Source organism: Ornithodoros turicata, chromosome 1 (genome assembly GCF_037126465.1).
Source record: "Ornithodoros turicata isolate Travis chromosome 1, ASM3712646v1, whole genome shotgun sequence".
Lineage (NCBI taxonomy): Eukaryota > Metazoa > Arthropoda > Arachnida > Ixodida > Argasidae > Ornithodoros > Ornithodoros turicata.
In genome coordinates, this window is record NC_088201.1 from 196,034,243 (window position 1) to 196,049,623 (window position 15,381).

The 15,381-nt window shown below is 43.5% G+C and overlaps 2 protein-coding genes across 2 annotated transcripts in view; one reads left to right on the plus strand and one right to left on the minus strand.

Annotated features, from left to right (window-relative positions):
• LOC135378927 (caspase-7-like) overlaps positions 1-15,381 on the plus strand; it is a 307,214-nt gene that overhangs the window by 5,537 nt on the left and 286,296 nt on the right. The gene's annotated exons all lie outside the window — the stretch shown is intronic.
• On the minus strand, positions 330-10,664 carry LOC135392949 (uncharacterized). The gene is made up of 20 exons (XM_064623586.1): positions 10,655-10,664; positions 10,521-10,610; positions 10,282-10,371; positions 10,043-10,132; positions 9,804-9,884; positions 9,565-9,654; positions 9,326-9,415; positions 9,087-9,176; positions 8,848-8,937; positions 8,609-8,698; positions 5,741-5,830; positions 4,785-4,874; positions 4,546-4,635; positions 4,307-4,396; positions 3,112-3,201; positions 1,438-1,527; positions 1,199-1,288; positions 960-1,049; positions 482-571; positions 330-400 (listed from the first exon to the last, which is right to left on the minus strand). The coding sequence occupies exons 1-20, from the start codon at positions 10,662-10,664 to the stop codon at positions 330-332; spliced, it is 1,692 nt and encodes a 563-aa protein (XP_064479656.1).

Below are 15,381 nucleotides of genomic sequence, written 5' to 3' on the forward strand. Positions count from 1 at the left end.
TATAAGAGGCTTTGGTTGTAGAAAATGTCTGGCATAACTAAAATAACCTTAAGAGTTGTCATGCAGTACGTCAAGCCTGGGGTCATCAACAGAGCGTTCAGTAGGACTGATAAGTGCATTCTGTTTTCTTTCGTGTGCTGTACTCTTCATGTGAAGCTACTGATGGAATTGCAATTGCGTTGGAAGCTTTTTTCGTTTTCTCTGCTCTGACCTTCTGTGAGCAGCCTCAGGAGACTCTCTGTTTTTAAGTCTGATATGGTATTGCATCCGCTTTATGGCAAAAAGAAAAAGCTATGAAATGGGCTTGACATGCTGCACAGCAGAAAGGCTCATGACTGCTCTGAGTGAATGCACTTATGAGGCGCTGCTTTACTCCTTTTCTGTGTAGGACATTTGCAACCTGTCGTAAGATAATGTTTTCTAACTTGCAAAAGCATGCAAAGAAGGCATAGTTCATAAAAAGAAATGTACTTCCACTTACCGCTGGCTTCCCCTGGGTCATTTGACTGGTGGTAGGATGTCGAAGGAATTGGAGAATCAGGTGCAGACCAAACAGTGGTTTCTGTGTGGCCTGTTAAAACAAGGTTTAGCCTAATGAATTATGGTGGCACTAACCAGTTCTCATTCTTTCTTGCTTAATGAACAAAATGCAATGGAATTACAGTGTGAGCTCTGGAACCACCGTCTGTAGTTCATAAAAAGAAATGTACTCCCACTTAGCGCTGGCTTCCCCTGGGTCATTTGACTGGTGGTAGGATGTCGAAGGAATTGGAGAATCAGGTGCAGACCAAACAGTGGTTTCTGTGTGGCCTGTTAAAAAAAGGTTTAGCATAATGAATTATGGTGGCACTAACCAGTTCTCATTCTTTCTTGCTTAATGAACAAAATGCAATGGTATTACAGTGTGAGCTCTGGAACCACCGTCTGTAGTTCATGAAAAGAAATGTACTCCCACTTACCGTTGGCTTCCCCTGGGTCATTTGACTGGTGGTAGGATGTCGAAGGAATTGGAGAATCAGGTGCAGACCAAACAGTGGTTTCTGTGTGGCCTGTTAAAAAAAGGTTTAGCATAATGAATTATGGTGGTACTAACCAGTTCTCATTCTTTCTTGCTTAATGAACAAAATGCAATGGTATTACAGTGTGAGCTCTGGAACCACCGTCTGTAGTTCATAAAAAGAAATGTACTCCCACTTACCGCTGGTTTCCCCTGGGTCATTTGACTGGTGGTAGGATGTCGAAGGAATTGGAGAATCAGGTGCAGACCAAACAGTGGTTTCTGTGTGGCCTGTTAAAAAAAGGTTTAGCATAATGAATTATGGTGGTACTAACCAGTTCTCATTCTTTCTTGCTTAATGAACAAAATGCAATGGTATTACAGTGTGAGCTCTGGAACCACCGTCTGTAGTTCATAAAAAGAAATGTACTCCCACTTACCGCTGGCTTCCCCTGGGTCATTTGACTGGTGGTAGGATGTCGAAGGAATTGGAGAATCAGGTGCAGACCAAACAGTGGTTTCTGTGTGGCCTGTTAAAAAAAGGTTTAGCATAATGAATTATGGTGGCACTAACCAGTTCTCATTCTTTCTTGCTTAATGAACAAAATGCAATGGTATTACAGTGTGAGCTCTGGAACCACCGTCTGTAGTTCATAAAAAGAAATGTACTCCCACTTAGCGCTGGCTTCCCCTGGGGCATTTGACTGGTGGTAGGATGTCGAAGGAATTGGAGAATCAGGTGCAGACCAAACAGTGGTTTCTGTGTGGCCTGTTAAAAAAAGGTTTAGCATAATGAATTATGGTGGCACTAACCAGTTCTCATTCTTTCTTGCTTAATGAACAAAATGCAGTGGTATTACAGTGTGAGCTCTGGAACCACCGTCTGTAGTTCATAAAAAGAAATGTACTCCCACTTAGCGCTGGCTTCCCCTGGGTCATTTGACTGGTGGTATGATGTCGAAGGAATTGGAGAATCAGGTGCAGACCAAACAGTGGTTTCTGTGTGGCCTGTTAAAAAAAAGGTTTAGCATAATGAATTATGGTGGCACTAACCAGTTCTCATTCTTTCTTGCTTAATGAACAAAATGCAATGGTATTACAGTGTGAGCTCTGGAACCACCGTCTGTAGTTCATAAAAAGAAATGTACTCCCACTTAGCGCTGGCTTCCCCTGGGTCATTTGACTGGTGGTAGGATGTCGAAGGAATTGGAGAATCAGGTGCAGACCAAACAGTGGTTTCTGTGTGGCCTGTTAAAAAAAGGTTTAGCATAATGAATTATGGTGGTACTAACCAGTTCTCATTCTTTCTTGCTTAATGAACAAAATGCAATGGTATTACAGTGTGAGCTCTGGAACCACCGTCTGTAGTTCATAAAAAGAAATGTACTCCCACTTAGCGCTGGCTTCCCCTGGGTCATTTGACTGGTGGTAGGATGTCGAAGGAATTGGAGAATCAGGTGCAGACCAAACAGTGGTTTCTGTGTGGCCTGTTAAAAAAAGGTTTAGCATAATGAATTATGGTGGCACTAACCAGTTCTCATTCTTTCTTGCTTAATGAACAAAATGCAATGGTATTACAGTGTGAGCTCTGGAACCACCGTCTGTAGTTCATAAAAAGAAATGTACTCCCACTTAGCGCTGGCTTCCCCTGGGTCATTTGACTGGTGGTAGGATGTCGAAGGAATTGGAGAATCAGGTGCAGACCAAACAGTGGTTTCTGTGTGGCCTGTCAAAAAAAGGTTTAGCATAATGAATTATGGTGGCACTAACCAGTTCTCATTCTTTCTTGCTTAATGAACAAAATGCAATGGTATTACAGTGTGAGCTCTGGAACCACCGTCTGTAGTTCATAAAAAGAAATGTACTCCCACTTAGCGCTGGCTTCCCCTGGGGCATTTGACTGGTGGTAGGATGTCGAAGGAATTGGAGAATCAGGTGCAGACCAAACAGTGGTTTCTGTGTGGCCTGTTAAAAAAAGGTTTAGCATAATGAATTATGGTGGCACTAACCAGTTCTCATTCTTTCTTGCTTAATGAACAAAATGCAATGGTATTACAGTGTGAGCTCTGGAACCACCGTCTGTAGTTCATGAAAAGAAATGTACTCCCACTTACCGTTGGCTTCCCCTGGGTCATTTGACTGGTGGTAGGATGTCGAAGGAATTGGAGAATCAGGTGCAGACCAAACAGTGGTTTCTGTGTGGCCTGTTAAAAAAAGGTTTAGCATAATGAATTATGGTGGTACTAACCAGTTCTCATTCTTTCTTGCTTAATGAACAAAATGCAATGGTATTACAGTGTGAGCTCTGGAACCACCGTCTGTAGTTCATAAAAAGAAATGTACTCCCACTTAGCGCTGGCTTCCCCTGGGTCATTTGACTGGTGGTAGGATGTCGAAGGAATTGGAGAATCAGGTGCAGACCAAACAGTGGTTTCTGTGTGGCCTGTTAAAAAAAGGTTTAGCATAATGAATTATGGTGGTACTAACCAGTTCTCATTCTTTCTTGCTTAATGAACAAAATGCAATGGTATTACAGTGTGAGCTCTGGAACCACCGTCTGTAGTTCATAAAAAGAAATGTACTCCCACTTAGCGCTGGCTTCCCCTGGGTCATTTGACTGGTGGTAGGATGTCGAAGGAATTGGAGAATCAGGTGCAGACCAAACAGTGGTTTCTGTGTGGCCTGTTAAAAAAAGGTTTAGCATAATGAATTATGGTGGCACTAACCAGTTCTCATTCTTTCTTGCTTAATGAACAAAATGCAATGGTATTACAGTGTGAGCTCTGGAACCACCGTCTGTAGTTCATAAAAAGAAATGTACTCCCACTTAGCGCTGGCTTCCCCTGGGGCATTTGACTGGTGGTAGGATGTCGAAGGAATTGGAGAATCAGGTGCAGACCAAACAGTGGTTTCTGTGTGGCCTGTCAAAAAAAGGTTTAGCATAATGAATTATGGTGGCACTAACCAGTTCTCATTCTTTCTTGCTTAATGAACAAAATGCAATGGTATTACAGTGTGAGCTCTGGAACCACCGTCTGTAGTTCATAAAAAGAAATGTACTCCCACTTAGCGCTGGCTTCCCCTGGGGCATTTGACTGGTGGTAGGATGTCGAAGGAATTGGAGAATCAGGTGCAGACCAAACAGTGGTTTCTGTGTGGCCTGTTAAAAAAAGGTTTAGCATAATGAATTATGGTGGCACTAACCAGTTCTCATTCTTTCTTGCTTAATGAACAAAATGCAATGGTATTACAGTGTGAGCTCTGGAACCACCGTCTGTAGTTCATGAAAAGAAATGTACTCCCACTTACCGTTGGCTTCCCCTGGGTCATTTGACTGGTGGTAGGATGTCGAAGGAATTGGAGAATCAGGTGCAGACCAAACAGTGGTTTCTGTGTGGCCTGTTAAAAAAAGGTTTAGCATAATGAATTATGGTGGTACTAACCAGTTCTCATTCTTTCTTGCTTAATGAACAAAATGCAATGGTATTACAGTGTGAGCTCTGGAACCACCGTCTGTAGTTCATAAAAAGAAATGTACTCCCACTTACCGCTGGCTTCCCCTGGGTCATTTGACTGGTGGTAGGATGTCGAAGGAATTGGAGAATCAGGTGCAGACCAAACAGTGGTTTCTGTGTGGCCTGTTAAAAAAAGGTTTAGCATAATGAATTATGGTGGTACTAACCAGTTCTCATTCTTTCTTGCTTAATGAACAAAATTCAATGGTATTACAGTGTGAGCTCTGGAACCACCGTCTGTAGTTCATAAAAAGAAATGTACTCCCACTTACCGCTGGCTTCCCCTGGGTCATTTGACTGGTGGTAGGATGTCGAAGGAATTGGAGAATCAGGTGCAGACCAAACAGTGGTTTCTGTGTGGCCTGTTAAAAAAAGGTTTAGCATAATGAATTATGGTGGCACTAACCAGTTCTCATTCTTTCTTGCTTAATGAACAAAATGCAATGGTATTACAGTGTGAGCTCTGGAACCACCGTCTGTAGTTCATAAAAAGAAATGTACTCCCACTTAGCGCTGGCTTCCCCTGGGGCATTTGACTGGTGGTAGGATGTCGAAGGAATTGGAGAATCAGGTGCAGACCAAACAGTGGTTTCTGTGTGGCCTGTTAAAAAAAGGTTTAGCATAATGAATTATGGTGGCACTAACCAGTTCTCATTCTTTCTTGCTTAATGAACAAAATGCAGTGGTATTACAGTGTGAGCTCTGGAACCACCGTCTGTAGTTCATAAAAAGAAATGTACTCCCACTTAGCGCTGGCTTCCCCTGGGTCATTTGACTGGTGGTATGATGTCGAAGGAATTGGAGAATCAGGTGCAGACCAAACAGTGGTTTCTGTGTGGCCTGTTAAAAAAAGGTTTAGCATAATGAATTATGGTGGCACTAACCAGTTCTCATTCTTTCTTGCTTAATGAACAAAATGCAATGGTATTACAGTGTGAGCTCTGGAACCACCGTCTGTAGTTCATAAAAAGAAATGTACTCCCACTTAGCGCTGGCTTCCCCTGGGTCATTTGACTGGTGGTAGGATGTCGAAGGAATTGGAGAATCAGGTGCAGACCAAACAGTGGTTTCTGTGTGGCCTGTTAAAAAAAGGTTTAGCATAATGAATTATGGTGGTACTAACCAGTTCTCATTCTTTCTTGCTTAATGAACAAAATGCAATGGTATTACAGTGTGAGCTCTGGAACCACCGTCTGTAGTTCATAAAAAGAAATGTACTCCCACTTACCGCTGGCTTCCCCTGGGTCATTTGACTGGTGGTAGGATGTCGAAGGAATTGGAGAATCAGGTGCAGACCAAACAGTGGTTTCTGTGTGGCCTGTTAAAAAAAGGTTTAGCATAATGAATTATGGTGGCACTAACCAGTTCTCATTCTTTCTTGCTTAATGAACAAAATGCAATGGTATTACAGTGTGAGCTCTGGAACCACCGTCTGTAGTTCATAAAAAGAAATGTACTCCCACTTAGCGCTGGCTTCCCCTGGGGCATTTGACTGGTGGTAGGATGTCGAAGGAATTGGAGAATCAGGTGCAGACCAAACAGTGGTTTCTGTGTGGCCTGTTAAAAAAAGGTTTAGCATAATGAATTATGGTGGCACTAACCAGTTCTCATTCTTTCTTGCTTAATGAACAAAATGCAGTGGTATTACAGTGTGAGCTCTGGAACCACCGTCTGTAGTTCATAAAAAGAAATGTACTCCCACTTAGCGCTGGCTTCCCCTGGGTCATTTGACTGGTGGTAGGATGTCGAAGGAATTGGAGAATCAGGTGCAGACCAAACAGTGGTTTCTGTGTGGCCTGTTAAAAAAAGGTTTAGCATAATGAATTATGGTGGCACTAACCAGTTCTCATTCTTTCTTGCTTAATGAACAAAATGCAATGGTATTACAGTGTGAGCTCTGGAACCACCGTCTGTAGTTCATAAAAAGAAATGTACTCCCACTTAGCGCTGGCTTCCCCTGGGTCATTTGACTGGTGGTAGGATGTCGAAGGAATTGGAGAATCAGGTGCAGACCAAACAGTGGTTTCTGTGTGGCCTGTCAAAAAAAGGTTTAGCATAATGAATTATGGTGGCACTAACCAGTTCTCATTCTTTCTTGCTTAATGAACAAAATGCAATGGTATTACAGTGTGAGCTCTGGAACCACCGTCTGTCGTTCATAAAAAGAAATGTACTCCCACTTAGCGCTGGCTTCCCCTGGGGCATTTGACTGGTGGTAGGATGTCGAAGGAATTGGAGAATCAGGTGCAGACCAAACAGTGGTTTCTGTGTGGCCTGTTAAAAAAAGGTTTAGCATAATGAATTATGGTGGCACTAACCAGTTCTCATTCTTTCTTGCTTAATGAACAAAATGCAGTGGTATTACAGTGTGAGCTCTGGAACCACCGTCTGTAGTTCATAAAAAGAAATGTACTCCCACTTAGCGCTGGCTTCCCCTGGGTCATTTGACTGGTGGTAGGATGTCGAAGGAATTGGAGAATCAGGTGCAGACCAAACAGTGGTTTCTGTGTGGCCTGTTAAAAAAAGGTTTAGCATAATGAATTATGGTGGCACTAACCAGTTCTCATTCTTTCTTGCTTAATGAACAAAATGCAATGGTATTACAGTGTGAGCTCTGGAACCACCGTCTGTAGTTCATAAAAAGAAATGTACTCCCACTTAGCGCTGGCTTCCCCTGGGTCATTTGACTGGTGGTAGGATGTCGAAGGAATTGGAGAATCAGGTGCAGACCAAACAGTGGTTTCTGTGTGGCCTGTTAAAAAAAGGTTTAGCATAATGAATTATGGTGGCACTAACCAGTTCTCATTCTTTCTTGCTTAATGAACAAAATGCAATGGTATTACAGTGTGAGCTCTGGAACCACCGTCTGTAGTTCATAAAAAGAAATGTACTCCCACTTAGCGCTGGCTTCCCCTGGGTCATTTGACTGGTGGTATGATGTCGAAGGAATTGGAGAATCAGGTGCAGACCAAACAGTGGTTTCTGTGTGGCCTGTTAAAAAAAGGTTTAGCATAATGAATTATGGTGGCACTAACCAGTTCTCATTCTTTCTTGCTTAATGAACAAAATGCAATGGTATTACAGTGTGAGCTCTGGAACCACCGTCTGTAGTTCATAAAAAGAAATGTACTCCCACTTAGCGCTGGCTTCCCCTGGGTCATTTGACTGGTGGTAGGATGTCGAAGGAATTGGAGAATCAGGTGCAGACCAAACAGTGGTTTCTGTGTGGCCTGTTAAAAAAAAGGTTTAGCATAATGAATTATGGTGGTACTAACCAGTTCTCATTCTTTCTTGCTTAATGAACAAAATGCAATGGTATTACAGTGTGAGCTCTGGAACCACCGTCTGTAGTTCATAAAAAGAAATGTACTCCCACTTGGCGCTGGCTTCCCCTGGGTCATTTGACTGGTGGTAGGATGTCGAAGGAATTGGAGAATCAGGTGCAGACCAAACAGTGGTTTCTGTGTGGCCTGTTAATAAAGGTTTAGCATAATGAATTATGGTGGCACTAACCAGTTCTCATTCTTTCTTGCTTAATGAACAAAATGCAATGGTATTACAGTGTGAGCTCTGGAACCACCGTCTGTAGTTCATAAAAAGAAATGTACTCCCACTTAGCGCTGGCTTCCCCTGGGTCATTTGACTGGTGGTAGGATGTCGAAGGAATTGGAGAATCAGGTGCAGACCAAACAGTGGTTTCTGTGTGGCCTGTTAAAAAAAGGTTTAGCATAATGAATTATGGTGGCACTAACCAGTTCTCATTCTTTCTTGCTTAATGAAAAAAATGCAATGGTATTACAGTGTGAGCTCTGGAACCACCGTCCGTAGTTCATAAAAAGAAATGTACTCCCACTTAGCGCTGGCTTCCCCTGGGTCATTTGACTGGTGGTAGGATGCCGAAGGAATTGGAGAATCAGGTGCAGACCAAACAGTGGTTTCTGTGTGGCCTGTTAAAAAAAGGTTTAGCATAATGAATTATGGTGGCACTAACCAGTTCTCATTCTTTCTTGCCTAATGAAAAAAATGCAATGGTATTACAGTGTGAGCTCTGGCACCACCGTCTGTAGTTCATAAAAAGAAATGTACTTCCACTCACCGCTGGCTTCCCCTGGGTCATTTGACTGGTGGTAGGATGCCGAAGGAATTGGAGAATCAGGTGCAGACCAAACAGTGGTTTCTGTGTGGCCTGTTACAAAAAGGTTTAGCATAATGAATTATGGTGGCACTAACCAGTTCTCATTCTTTCTTGCTTAATGAACAAAATGCAATGGTATTACACTGTGAGCTCTGGCACCACCGTCTGTAGTTCATAAAAAGAAATGTACTTCCACTCACCGCTGGCTTCCCCTGGGTCATTTGACTGGTGGGAGGATGTCGAAGGAATTGGAGAATCAGGTGCAGACCAAACAGTGGTTTCTGTGTGGCCTGTTAAAAAAAGGTTTAGCATAATGAATTATGATGGCACTAACCAGTTCTCATTCTTTCTTGCTTAATGAACAAAATGCAATGGTATTACAGTGTGAGCTCTGGCACCACCGTCTGTAGTTCATAAAAAGAAATGTACTTCCACTCACCGCTGGCTTCCCCTGGGTCATTTGACTGGTGGGAGGATGTCGAAGGAATTGGAGAATCAGGTGCAGACCAAACAGTGGTTTCTGTGTGGCCTGTTAAAAAAAGGTTTAGCATAATGAATTATGGTGGCACTAACCAGTTCTCATTCTTTCTTGCTTAATGAACAAAATGCAATGGTATTACAGTGTGAGCTCTGGCACCACCGTCTGTAGTTCATAAAAAGAAATGTACTTCCACTCACCGCTGGCTTCCCCTGGGTCATTTGACTGGTGGGAGGATGTCGAAGGAATTGGAGAATCAGGTGCAGACCAAACAGTGGTTTCTGTGTGGCCTGTTACAAAAAGGTTTAGCATAATGAATTATGGTGGCACTAACCAGTTCTCATTCTTTCTTGCTTAATGAACAAAATGCAATGGTATTACAGTGTGAGCTCTGGCACCACCGTCTGTAGTTCATAAAAAGAAATGTACTTCCACTCACCGCTGGCTTCCCCTGGGTCATTTGACTGGTGGGAGGATGTCGAAGGAATTGGAGAATCAGGTGCAGACCAAACAGTGGTTTCTGTGTGGCCTGTTAAAAAAAGGTTTAGCATAATGAATTATGATGGCACTAACCAGTTCTCATTCTTTCTTGCTTAATGAACAAAATGCAATGGTATTACAGTGTGAGCTCTGGCACCACCGTCTGTAGTTCATAAAAAGAAATGTACTTCCACTCACCGCTGGCTTCCCCTGGGTCATTTGACTGGTGGGAGGATGTCGAAGGAATTGGAGAATCAGGTGCAGACCAAACAGTGGTTTCTGTGTGGCGTGTTAAAAAAAGGTTTAGCATAATGAATTATGGTGGCACTAACCAGTTCTCATTCTTTCTTGCTTAATGAACAAAATGCAATGGTATTACAGTGTGAGCTCTGGCACCACCGTCTGTAGTTCATAAAAAGAAATGTACTTCCACTCACCGCTGGCTTCCCCTGGGTCATTTGACTGGTGGGAGGATGTCGAAGGAATTGGAGAATCAGGTGCAGACCAAACAGTGGTTTCTGTGTGGCCTGTTACAAAAAGGTTTAGCATAATGAATTATGGTGGCACTAACCAGTTCTCATTCTTTCTTGCTTAATGAACAAAATGCAATGGTATTACAGTGTGAGCTCTGGCACCACCGTCTGTAGTTCATAAAAAGAAATGTACTTCCACTCACCGCTGGCTTCCCCTGGGTCATTTGACTGGTGGGAGGATGTCGAAGGAATTGGAGAATCAGGTGCAGACCAAACAGTGGTTTCTGTGTGGCCTGTTAAAAAAAGGTTTAGCATAATGAATTATGATGGCACTAACCAGTTCTCATTCTTTCTTGCTTAATGAACAAAATGCAATGGTATTACAGTGTGAGCTCTGGCACCACCGTCTGTAGTTCATAAAAAGAAATGTACTTCCACTCACCGCTGGCTTCCCCTGGGTCATTTGACTGGTGGGAGGATGTCGAAGGAATTGGAGAATCAGGTGCAGACCAAACAGTGGTTTCTGTGTGGCCTGTTACAAAAAGGTTTAGCATAATGAATTATGGTGGCACTAACCAGTTCTCATTCTTTCTTGCTTAATGAACAAAATGCAATGGTATTACAGTGTGAGCTCTGGAACCACCGTCTGTAGTTCATAAAAAGAAATGTACTCCCACTTAGCGCTGGCTTCCCCTGGGTCATTTGACTGGTGGTAGGGTGTCGAAGGAATTGGAGAATCAGGTGCAGACCAAACAGTGGTTTCTGTGTGGCCTGTTAAAAAAAGGTTTAGCATAATGAATTATGATGGCACTAACCAGTTCTCATTCTTTCTTGCTTAATGAACAAAACGCAATGGTATTACAGTGTGAGCTCTGGCACCACTGTCTGTAGTCCATAAAAAGAAATGACTTCCACTTACCGCTGACTTCCCCTGGGTCATTTTACTGGAGGATAGGGTGTTGATGGAGTTGGTGAGTGAGGTGCAGACACTTGAACATGTTCTACTCGGCCCGTAACAGAAGCATGAGTCAGAAGTCATGGAGCAGGTGCTTCATTCTTTGTTTCCCCTTTTGTTAAATCGAAAAACAAATATCTATATGCAACATTTCTGAACAGAATAGTATGCGTCTAACGGGCTGCTATACAGGGTTTGACAGGTGCACCCTGAATCAGTGGGTTATCCCGACCTTCAACATCCCGCAAATGTTTGACAATGACCCCCCCCCCCCATCCCCGCGAAAAAAGGGGGAAAAACCTCCCTGTATTACAGTTACAATGTAACTGCGCCCCCATTCTTTTTTCCTTTTTTGATAAACTGCTGCTCAATGTTAAATCCAAAATGAAAAGCACACAGCGGCTCTGCAAAAACCTTGCGGGGGATTATATTCTGACCGCCATGTTTCAATAGCATTATGCATTCAATGTATCCTTGTCGACATCTAGGCTATGCATGTTAATATAACAGAAACCCCTTGTAAGAAGGAATGTTACGGAGACGTCGCCAAATATTTAGGAGATTTAGAGAGGGCAAAGATAAATAACTGGGCTTGCTGTCCATTGTTCACTGACAAGCAGTGATGGCCAGTACTTAACTACATGTAGTTAAACTACCTGATTGTAGTTAAAAAGTAGTTTTCAACTACTTGCAGAAATGTAGTGGGAAACTACTAGTGAAACTACTATGCAGAGTAGTTAACTACTGTAGTTAGGTTACTGCAGGTGCCAACTACTTTCGATTTTGCCACAAGCTTTACGGCACGATTGTGCTTCCAACTTTTAACCATAATGGAGGTGCAAAGCAATTGTGCAGTGCATGTGTACTAAATCTTCCCTTTATCGCTGCTTGTGATTCATATTTAGGTGTCCAAGAACACTACAGAATGGGATTGGTGTTGATGGACAACGTTAAGTACTTATATAGATGTAGTTAAAATACACTGCAGTAGTTAAACAAGTAGTTTTAACTGCCTCCCCTGAAAAGTAGTTGAACTACTAGTTAAACTGGTCCATCGCGACGTAGTTAGTAGTTAGAGTTAAACTACTGTATACGTAGTTAGTGGCCATCACTGCTGACAAGGATAGAGGCGTCAGTCACTCAAAAAGACTCACCCGCTATCATTGAAGGGCAACGCTGCAGGGTAGTTTCATTTTAAATCGAACAACATGTGAAAGTCGTATTTTTTAATTCGCAGAGAAACAATATATGTTAGATGACAGCTCAAACGGCGCAAATCGCGCCACGTGCGACGCTCGTGCGTGGAGTGTTGGGCTGTATCTTTTGCGTCTAGCGCAAATCCTTTTAGTTTCGGATTAGTTATCTTTTAATAATAAAAGGCCCGAGCAGCGCGATGTGTGTGATGACAAAGTGGTGTACCACATTCTCTCGCTGACTGGACCGAACTGGATGTCTGACTGATGCTCTCTCGGTAGTGTTGAAGCCACACGCACAGATTGTCCACGGCATAAAACCTCAACAAAGGTTATGGGCCCATACACTGGCCCAAGACTGTTGCCGTAGGGACATCGCAGGTTGAAGGCGTGGATTATTTTGAGACTTTTTCACCCGTTGTCAAGTTGACAAGTTTGCGAATCCTCCTTGCATTAGGCCTCGAGGAAGGAATGGCGATGCGCCAACTTGATGTGAAGACGGCGTACCTTTACGGAAGACTCGAGGAAACTGTCTACGTGGAGCCACCTTTGGGCTATCCCGGAGCTGCCAATAAAGTATGTCTACTAAAGAAGGCACTTTACGGCCTCAAGCAATCCGGGAGGACATGGTACCTAACGCTTGATGAAATCCTCAGGAACTTGGGTTACAGGAGACTTGAAGCGGATAGATGTGTTTACCTATTGATCCAAGGACATCAGAAGGTTATTCTAAGCGTATATGTGGACGACATGCTTATGATGGCCACTTCATCAGCCCTTCTAAAAACAGCCATCAAGGACCTAGGGCAAAAGGTCGAACTGAAAGACTTGGGAGAGCCAACCTATATTCTCGGAATTGAGGTACTACACGACAAACAGAACAGGACCCTAACGATCAGTCAAAGAAAATACATTGACGAGATCTTAAATCGCTTCAAGATGGAGGATTGCAAACCGATAAAAACACCAATGGAAGTTGGGCAGAGGAATGACACGACGACTGCGACTGCTGCAGAAAAGAATCCGAATGTACCATATCAGTCCCTGATAGGAAATTTAATGTATTTGGTGCAAGGGACACGTCCAGATCTTGCATTTGTCGCTCACTACCTGAGCCAGTTCAACTTAAATCACACGCTAAGTCACTGGAGGATGGCGAAAAGAGTGCTCCGCTACCTCAAAGGAACCCGCAACGTTGGAATAACGTACAGCGCATGCAAGGAGCCCATAACAGGTTACACCGATGAAAAGCTGGAACGAGTGCGGCACTGGGAGATCGAGGAGTGGTTACGTATTCACAATGTCTCAGGGTGCGATCAGTTGGAGATCGACGAGACAACAACTAATAGCTTTGTCAACATGCGAAGCGGAATACATTGCGCTTACGGAAGGCTTAAAAGAAGGAAAGTGGATTAAAACGTTCATGGCAGAACTTGGATTCAATAACTATGGAACTCAGACCTTAGAAGTCCGTTGTGACAACCAGTCTGCCATCAGAATAACTGAAAACCCGATGTATCATCAACGAACAAAGCACATCGATCTCAAATACCTATTCGCCAGAAATGAAGTGGAAAACAAACGGTTCAGGATCACATTCTTACGCACTGAGGACATGATCGCCGACGCTTTGACGAAACCAGTGTCGAACGCAAAGAACACCGTGTGCGGCAAAGGCTTCGGCTTCACAAACTTTCCTTGATGTGTAGGATTTGCTGGACGCAGGGGGGCATTTGTTGGGCTGTATCTTTTGCGTCTAGCGCAAATCCTTTTAGTTTCGGATTAGTTATCTTTTAATAATAAAAGGCCCGAGCAGCGCGAGGTGTGTGATGACAAAGTGGTGTACCACATTCTCTCGCTGACTGGACCGAACTGGATGTCTGACTGATGCTCTCTCGGTAGTGTTGAAGCCACACGCACAGATTGTCCACGGCATAAAACCTCAACATGGAGTAGTTTCCGCGTGGGAGAGGAGGAAAGTCTGAGGCTGCTTGAGCGCGCTTTCTTCTGGACCGACTTTGACGGGATCTAGCACGGCTGATTTTATGCCTAGGAACTGGATGTTTTTTTGTGATTATAGGCTACACCATAGACACTGTCGACAGCTACGCACAGAACTCTGAGGGCCACAGATTTTCTGTTAAAAAATGCCAAACTTGGCGTATACGTTCAAAAAGGCCAAACTTTGTTACCAATTTGCTTCATGACGAACGTCTGAGGACATCGAGCTTAGCGTCATTCGATAGGACGTTGAAAGAGCTCTCGTGCTGTATAAAGTTCATTTTTCTGAGTTCAGTGCTTTCCGTGTTATTAGGTTGAGAATCGCACATGGTAGGCGAAAATTACCAATGTTGCATCTCAGTTTTCTCAAAAATGCCATCTTGGATTTCCTTGATCATTTTTGAAAAGGTGGCGTCATGCCTCTACTTTAGACGCCAAGTGACACAATATTTTATTTTTACTTGAGAGACGCGCAGCGATTTTTTTGGTCAGACATGGTCCGCGAGACTGCAGCCTAGCGCGCCCCATCCACGAGGACGCGACCTTCAACCTCTTCTTTGCTACAGGTCTCCCGCTGACGGAGTAATCAATGACCACTCTGCGTGAGCTTGTTGTAGTATACCAAGAGCATTACTTTACGTTTACCCAATGGTCTCCCAGTTCCGTCAGGCTCATTCAAACCGTGGGAGAGTACATGAGTTGCCTGTGCGCCCTTGACGAGAAGCCCCAGTCCGCGAACATACCGACAAAGTAGTGAGAAGAAACGAAGCGCTTCGTAAAGATCTTTATCCAGTGGCAACATCGTAGCTTTTGTTTCAGGTTGCCGCCAGTCCCCCAGGAAGTGTGAAAGTCACATCCTTTTCATTGGTAAAAGAACGTTGTGAAAGTTTCGAAAAACGTAAAATGTGCCAATTGCGAGACCCCTGCAGATCATGGCTGCCACCATTGGATTAGCATCATCCAAAAGCTTTACAGGACCTTTCACATGATATAAAGTGACTGGGTTCAAGCGCATCTTTCGTCCGCCTAGTATCGCAAAACCACGAGTGGTACGCGAAAATTTTGCATGTTCGATCTTAATTATTTCTAAAACCCCAGAATATTTTTCACGATTTATTCCACAGGGGCAGAATTATACCTGTACTTTGCCCTGC

What these genes read in the sequence shown, in the direction of transcription:
- LOC135392949 (XM_064623586.1), bottom strand. An exon ending in TGACCCAGGGGAAGCCAGCG is followed by an intron (nt 9,416 to 9,564) that starts GTGAGTGGAAGT and finishes TTTTTGTAACAG; the next exon opens with GCCACACAGAAACCACTGTT. An exon ending in TGACCCAGGGGAAACCAGCG is followed by an intron (nt 1,050 to 1,198) that starts GTAAGTGGGAGT and finishes TTTTTTTAACAG; the next exon opens with GCCACACAGAAACCACTGTT.